The 8,339-nt window shown below is 42.1% G+C and overlaps 1 protein-coding gene across 2 annotated transcripts; it reads right to left on the bottom strand.

The window, feature by feature from the left end:
* On the bottom strand, positions 1–5,826 carry LOC103478341 (kelch-like protein 38). Of its 2 annotated transcripts, XM_008432104.3 has the most exons (6): positions 5,430–5,826; positions 3,797–4,013; positions 2,799–3,691; positions 2,567–2,708; positions 2,369–2,474; positions 1–902 (listed from the first exon to the last, which is right to left on the bottom strand). In XM_008432104.3, the coding sequence occupies exons 2-6, from the start codon at positions 4,010–4,012 to the stop codon at positions 613–615; spliced, it is 1,647 nt and encodes a 548-aa protein (XP_008430326.1). In that variant the 5' UTR covers position 4,013; positions 5,430–5,826; the 3' UTR covers positions 1–612. The 2 variants fall into 2 exon arrangements, with proteins under 2 accessions (XP_008430326.1, XP_008430325.1); XM_008432103.3 differs by having other exon boundaries at positions 2,799–4,013.
* Between the last annotated feature and the right edge of the window lie 2,513 nt (positions 5,827–8,339).

Raw genomic sequence — 8,339 nt, 5'->3', positions numbered from 1 at the left:
CATGTTTGGAATCAAATTTTATTATTTCAAAGCTAAAAAAAAACAAACAGAAAATTTCCATAAAGACAGTGACAAACAATTTTCAAATAGAAAATGATGCTAAATTAAAGGGTGCAGATCGAAAGCTTCTGTTGAACGAAGACTGGCTTAAATTTTCGTTATTCGTAGCGTTTCATGAAAGAAACGTTAAAAATCTTATCGCGGCCATTTGATTTTCCGCTTTTATTAAAGGCTGGGATAATCTTTGCCAGACACATGTGCTGCAGTCAGAGAGACCTGAGAGCTGAAACCAAAGAGCCTTCAGGATTCAAACATGACAAGTAAAATCTCATGATTCAGAGCCGGCTGAAAATAGCTCTTTCACCCTTTGTGAAGTTAGACAGGTTAAGAACAGGCTGTGCAGCAGAGCACTTCTCTTTTAAAGGTGTAGGTGTTGAAAAGAAACCTCTCGCAAAGAGATGCCAGACTTTTTTCCTTTTTTAAAAAAACAAAAAGGGGTGCTTTGATCATTTTTTTCAATAAACACCCTTTAAATCAATTTAATAAAAATGTCTTACTCCTCAAACAAATGAAAAAGTGTAAACATTTTTTTAAAATAGTCTTTTGCCTTCATTATGATTTCTTCCAATTTTGCGTGACACATGTCAGAGTCAGGCAGCCGTGGTCAAACAGTTTAAAGGGCAGCCTCCCTTTACATGTCCAAGTGTCCGTCTTTGGGTCAAAGCACTCAAAAGCGTCAGTGTCCTCTATGGCGTCATGGCCGCTGACATAGCGTCCGCCTGTGACGTAGAGCTTGTTGTTGAGGCCGGTGGCAGCGTGGTGCATCCTCCGCTCCTTCAGGTTGGCACACTTAACGAACCTGTTGGCCTCGGTGTCGTAGGCCATCACACGCCTGGTGTATCCTGTGACAGCAGAGGCATTAATATGAGAGAGAGGGGACAGTGTCGCAATCCACAGAGGCATTTAAAACGAAACGTGAGAGTAATATGTCTTTCTTCATATGCTGAACCCCGAGAGATCATTTTTAAATGGGCAAACATATCTCAGAAACAACTACAAACATCTACAATTACAGGTGAAATAAAATATTTACATACACAGAATAAAAGGACACATACATTTTTTTTGTTCCTCATTGCCGGAAGTTAAACCCGATCACACTTTTCTTGATTTAGGACAGTTCGAATTACTGGAATTATGTCTATTTGCAAAAAGCCAGAAAATTTTGTGAAAAGGTTCTTTAGAGATTTTTTTTTTTTGTTGGTAAAATTAAAAGGTTACTTCAAACCTAAATCTATTAGGGTTCTGAGTAATTTTGGGTTTAATTGTACTTTTTTTCTCGTTATTGTGTTTTCTGAAATGTTGACATAGACACCAGCACCCCTCCCGACCCCACTAGGGAAAGGGTGTTGGAAAATGGATGGATGGATGGATGGATGGATGGATGGATGGATGGATGGATGGATGGATGGATGGATGGATGGATGGATGGATGGATGGAGTGAGTGAGTTCTGGTGTCCCTCAGTGACCAGTATTTTGCCCAATTCTATTCTCCATTACATGATTACTCTTGTTAGTATTTAGATGGTGCACCATCTATGCAGATGATAGTTGGATACACATGAAATTAAAGCTGCAGTTTGTCTTTTTGCCATTACATTCTAAACTGGCCCAAAATTTTCTTAAATTTAGTCAATGTAATTTTTGGTTGTCCCACCTAATTGTTTCAGTGCTATTAACTAATATCATCTATTAGTTAAAGTTGCTCCTGCTGCTTTAAATCAAACAGTCATATTTTATCCTAAGCTTAACTTTGATTCTTAATTTAAAGCTGCCACTCAGCCTTGTTGGTTCCACCATGGCAGTCTCAAATATCGGGTCATTTCCTTCAGCTTTACAGTTGCGTCTACCTTTACCTTAAAGTCTGAAATGCAGTTAACTCAGGTGTTAGTCAGAGCTGCTTCCCCTCTCTCCAAGCTGCCTCAACCTGCTGATGCTAAACTCATTACAGGTCTAAAGGACATAAAAGCTACACTTGCTCTCCTCCCTTCACTGGTTGTTTGATAGATTCTGAATTGATTTCTAAATCTTCCCTCTCACCTTCAAAGCTTTAAACGGCCTGGCCTCTGAATACATCGCTGCCTTATTGACGCAGAAGGCTCCCTGCTGACAGCTCCTGGCTAGCGCTCCCAGACCAAAGGTTGCTGTCGACTTTAGCAATGTTTGACGTTTTTCAAGCATTTACTGTAGTAACCGTCAATCTAACCAGAGAAGCCTTACTATTTTTTTAAACCATGTTTTCCAAAGTACACTTTTATCTTCTGTTATTGCATCCGGTTTCAAAAAGTATTTGCTCCATTTTCGTACCGCCAATGATGTAGATTTTTTCGTCCAGAACAACAGCAGGAGCAGACACGTTCTTCACTGTTCTGTTCTCCATCGTACACCACATGTTCCTGCCGATGTGATATACCTGAGGCAGGGGGAGAGACAATAGATGGGTGGATAATGGGGTAAAAAAGGAGGAAACAAAGGAACAAGGAGAAGTTTGTCCCTTGAGTTCACCTGTATCAGTCTGATGGAGTTGTGTGTGGCATCCTGTCCTCCAAACATGTGGATTCTCTGGTTGGTAGCGGCGACCGCAGGATACAGCACCGTCTCTGGCATTGGTGCCACGGCTTCCCATTGGTTGAACATACTGTTGTACCTTAAAACAATGTTGGGAGATTGTTTGTGAATGTTTTCACCGTGTCGCCTCACTTTTATTACCACCAGAAGGCTTTGACTGAGGTCTCACCTTTCAACACTGGCTGTCAGCTGTCTATCAGACCCGAGGCCACCCAGGACGAAGATGAAGTGCAGGTAGGAGACGCTCTGGTGGGCGAAGCGAGGCTCCAGCATGGGCTCTGCTGTCCTCCACTGGTTGGTCTTGAGGGAGAGGGTGTACACCGTCCGGCTGACTTGGCTGCTACTTGCATTTGTGGTCAAGCCTCCCAGAACATACAGTATGCTGTGAAGGGCTACGTAGGAGGCTTTGTAAAGACGTACAGGCAGCTTGGTGAGCCGCTGCCACTTCTGCTTCTTCTCATCAAAGACCAGTGCCTCCCTCGAAGTCAGCTCATTGTTCCTTCTTCCTCCAACCACCACCAAGGTGTCATCATGGCTGCAGCGCCGTGGTGCAGCCCAGAGAGGTTTAAAGTCGACCACAAAGTCCCTGATGCTCCTTGTGCCAATCGAAAACATGAGACGCCTTACAGATTCAATGATCTCGGTGCAGAGGGTGGAAGACTGGATTAGAGGGTCATTTGCAATGAATTGGAAGAGGTAGGTAGGGTGTAAATGTCGAAGACGGACCTTTTTGAAAAGGTTGCTTATGGTGCCCCGCCTGGAGATGGGATCATGACGGATCCAAGCAACAAGTGTCTCAAAAACCTCCTCCTCCTGAGCACAAAGGCTGTCGTCCTCCAGGTACCTCATTAGTTCCTGTAAAGAAAGCTCGCCCAGGTCCTCAGACGAGGACACGTCAGTGAAGCTCTCCATGGCCATCTCTTTTGCCTTTTTTTTCAGACTGTCACAGTTCATCAGATCTGAGAGTCTGAACATGCTCAAGCAGTTGTCTGGTCTCATCTGTGACTGAAGGAAACAGGAGCAGGCCTCAAAAAGGCGGCCAAATTGCAGCATGGACGCTGCCTGCATCAGATGAAGCACATTATCCAGGTCAATGTTAATGAGTCCAGTGTAAACATAGTCCACAATACTGGTCAGAATGACAGGTTCAACTCCTTTCATATCAACCTTGGTCTGTCGCGTCTCCATGAAGCCGTTGCAGAACATGGCTTGGAAGTAGGCGCTGCTGGACGCCAGGACATTACGGTGGCAGGGGATTTCAATGCGACCAGCACACAGGATGACGTCTGTCAGGATGCTCTCCGCCCTCAGTTTGTTCAGCTGCAGAAGCAGGGTGGAGGACTGTTCCTCATCGCTGTAGTGAAGGACCTCAGGTGGATCCATGCTGAGAACAGATCATGCCAGCCCATTTGGTTTCATGTTTGTACGTGTTGATCCACCCTTAAGGTTTCACATGCCTGTTTTGAGTTATTGCCCAGAAATTCAGAGCTTAAATTATAAAGTTTGATGGTAAAGATTTTGTTTTTCATATTGTTGCAGATGGCAATGAATAATTCAGGTATTTTTAGAGAAAAATAACAATGACTAACAAACTGCGTAGAACTTCTTTCTTAGAAACATGCTAGCATGCCTTTATTTTTTACTGCCTGTTTACTAAACCAACCCGCATCCTGAACAGGCACCTGGACTTGTTGGATTCCTTGTATCTTCCACAAATGTCAAATACAAACGGTTTTTCAAACTTTTTACAACAAGTTCCACAGTAGGAAATACCAAGTTTCTCAAGTATCCCCTTTCTGATGGGCTTTTAAAGCTGCTGTAAACCAAGAAGAGCTAAATGTTTTTGTGTGAGTAATTCAGTTTAACCGGTTCACTCATTTTCAAGTTTCAAATTGTAATAATTAGCAAAATGCTATAAGTGGGAAAGTTTCTCATCAACCTTAAAAATCTAAGATGGCTGCTTTCCGCAGCGGCTTATTTGCTCTTCAGAAGAGTTCTCTTTTTTCACACCCACTTGTGTTGAACATGTTGCCAAAGTAATTTAAAAAGTACGTAAAGAAGAGAAATCCTTGGTTATTAGCTTGTATTGCTAACATGAACTAGTATGGCCACTTAGAATATAAATAAGCAAATTCTAATGTTTTTCTGACTTTGATTTGGAACATGACCTAAATATCATTCTGATTTCTAATATTTAATCTTCAAAAGCACATTGAACATGAACAGCACTTGTTACTGCTCTGCCTCACAGAGTTCCTGTTCTCCTCTGCACTTCTCTCTTGACTAGTTTCTGCTGACGGAAACGTCAATTTGCTTATACAAATCAGTATTTTGGCCATTGGTGCTTTTTAGCTCTGCTAAGATAATGTAGCATTTAAATTTCAGCCACCAAATAATCTAAGTCCCATCTGTGGTGCTCTAACCACAGCTTGAACACCGCTGAGCTCGTGTCAACACTTGCAGTCTTGTAGTTTGTTTTTACAGGCACTTTCAGCACTTCTGCTTTCAGATATATATATATTTTTAAAAGTGGTTGTGCATATCTGATCAGACTGAGTTACTCCTCCGGATTTCTGGCTTAAACACTGTTGCTGGTGTGTTTCAAAATGTCTTCGCCTTTTTCATTTTATGCTTTGTTAAAGTGTAGGAATGTGTTGTTTTATGCTAAAAAAAAAAATAATAATACAAATGCAATTCATCAGTACTACACTTTGTCTGGAAAAAAATATTCTGTGTCTCTATGCAACACATGAAATGCCACATGGTTGATCACAAAACCATCCTCCCAAACATCTCTTACCTGTCTCCTCGTGTTTTTGTTGTCTTGGTTGTTTTCTGCAGAGGGTGCCGTCTTTAAAACAAGGTCAGATTAAAAAAATAACAAAAAAAGACATCTTGGCATTCTGCTGTACTTTCTTTTCCTCGTTGTTGTGGTGATGCTGTGCGACTGCATGTGCTTCTCTCTCTCTCTTTGCAGGCAGACTGTTTGTTGTTATGGTCTCTTTCCACGAGGCCTGTGTACATTCCTTCCCCTAAAAATAGAGCCGCTCTCTTTGGCAAACAGCGCAGCAGACTCACATGTGACATGGAAGAGAACTTTCTGAGAATCTGATTGACTCCATCACCTAAACGTCTTTCTTTCTAAACTTCCTCCTCCATTTCTGTGTCAAACGTACATGATCCCCCCCTTTCACCTATACAGCTTGCCTTCCTCCCCCCCACCACCCAATCATCTGTATCTCCATCTGGCACATAACTGTATCAGTAGGAGCAGCGCTGATACTTGATAACACTCATTTTTTGCTGTCTGCTTGCTCTTGCAGGCTGGCTGCCGGAGCTCACAGGCATATAAAAAACAAGATTATGTTACTGTCGAAGCAACATAAACAGAAATTAGGAGCCTGGCATTCAAGAAGAAGGGACAAGATATTCTTGCTCTGTTTTACACACCAGTCGCGACAGGTTCTTTGGGATTTGGGATGTTTGAGAGTCAAGCTGAGGAAAAAAAAATGAAGGGTCTGGCTTCACTTTTTACAGATGGTGTTCATGAGAAGTCTTATTTAACAAAAAGATGCTCTCTTTTCCCTGTGGCTGCACTTTTGTTGTTGTTTTAAGCTAATTTCCATCCCCATTTGCTTTGTGTTCCCCCTGAGGTAGAAAAAGGCCCCGTTCTGCTCAGCTTTTGTGGAGGACATCCACACAAGGTGGCAATGGGATTGTCTGCTCGTTCCCTTTTACAGCTGGAAAAGAATCAAAGCGTGTTCCTGAAATGTGGGCACAGAAAAGAAAAGCAACAAAAACAAACAATGGAAAAAAGCGCTTTCAGCCATCGCCTTTTACAGATATGCCGTGTTTTCCTTGTACCAGAGCTTTTGTACCGAGCATGGCAAATCAGACACAATAAGCTGCTTGAGCTAGACGTGGGCACAGGTTTTTATTCAGCGTGTGAATCCGCGGTTTGATCTCAAAATGATACAGTTTGCGTGCTGCGTCTGATGCAAAAGCGAGCACCCTAAAGTTAAGGTTAAATATTAGCCGGCTAATAGACACTTGGTGTGATGGTAATCCTGGCATTCCAGCCAGGAAAACTTTCTCAAAAACAGTAGCAACTAAACAGCACCATCTAGTGGCGGCGCGGTCAAAATCAATACCACGAACAACCTGAGACCAAACTGCTTCCAAAGCTTGATTTGCTTTTATCGTCAGTAATGAAACAGCAGATTTATTGGGGACGCTGGTGATTAGCATTTACTTTTAGACTCTTAAAAAATAAGCGTGCTTCAGCTGTGTCACAGATATTGTATTGCAAAGAGAGGAAGAGAGAGAAAAAAAGCTTAGTGTCTTTGCTTTGAACGCAAAGCAGTCTCAACTCATCACCCACACATTACACCCATTCACTTCTGTGATTGCATCCTTTTAAACTTGGGCACATTGCCTGCTGTCTCTGTTCCTTCACCTTGACAAAAAGGACTCATTAATGTCTGCCTGCAGGCAACAAGCTATATTAAAAGTCGACGCTGCTGCAAAGCTTTTTTTTTCTTTCTTTTTTTTCATACAAAGGAGAAAAGATCAAAAATACTGTTGCCGCCCACTACCATTGTTGCGTCCCTTCCTCATATCACCAAATGATTATCTCCTCCTGATTTAATAGAATGAATACACAGGGGGGGTTAAGTCTCACTGATTTGTGTGTGCATTTGTGTGTGTGTTGGTGGGGGGGGTGTGCGTGCGTGCGTGCGTGTGTGTGTGTGTGTGTGTGTGTGTGTGTGTGTGTGTGTGTGTGTGTGTGTGTGTGTGGAGGTGGTGAATGGGAGGGAAAATGTTTCACCTTAGTTAAGTTAAATGTCTTTTTGAAAGTAACTGAGAGTTCAGTCTGTGCTTAACTTTATGTAACTATTCCCCTTTCAGGGCTTTGCAAAAATGTACTGTTTTCACTTTTTTACTTATTTATTTATTCCTTTTTCTTATAACTACAAGCTTTAAATGAGCTTTTGGTGACACAAAGGTTTTCATAATTATGCAGTTGCAGTTGAATGATTTTTAGTGTAAAAAGTGCTTTTCTATGCAGCCCACGAAGTAAATACCTTGTTTTTTTTTCTGTAAAAATGCACAGGTATCTTTTCATATTATTTGTAAATAGTTTTGAAATGCATTTTTTTCCTTTAATCCCATGGTGCACTGCTTTGTGTTGGTCAATCTCAACAAGTGCTAGAAAATTGTTTGAAAGTCACTGTAAATAGTCTATACTTAGTTTAAATTATATCAGAGGTTTTTTCCCTGTAAAATGTGTGTGGTGCTTTCTAAAAACATCTCGGGGGCTGCAGATAAGACAAACCGCCGGCAATAAATATGGAAGAATCGGAGCGCTCTGGACCTCATACAAGCCCAGATAATGATTCCCTTTCATCAGTGTTTGCTCAGTTAAGGCCCTTTTTATTAAATCAATGGGAAACTGCTGGAGAACATTTTCATCAGTCTCCCCAGCTCTGCAGAGTAAAAAAAAAAGAGGTATTAAAATCTTCTTTGTTGAAACGATAATGGCCGCTGGCGCCTCCTCACGCCTCGCAGCACCAGCTATCGCTTCGATTCCACGTTTTCCCCCGAAAAATCTCTTCCATGTTGTTCCGTTGTGAAGTTTGGGCTGCATGTGCACCGGCCTGCCACTCTGTCATTTCCGTTTAGATGGTCTCGCTCTGTGCCGGGGGGCCGG

This window comes from Poecilia reticulata, chromosome 16, assembly GCF_904066995.2.
Source record: "Poecilia reticulata chromosome 16, P_reticulata-male-v2, whole genome shotgun sequence".
Taxonomy (NCBI): domain Eukaryota; kingdom Metazoa; phylum Chordata; class Actinopteri; order Cyprinodontiformes; family Poeciliidae; genus Poecilia; species Poecilia reticulata.
This window is presented reverse-complemented; position numbering and strand designations above follow the sequence as displayed.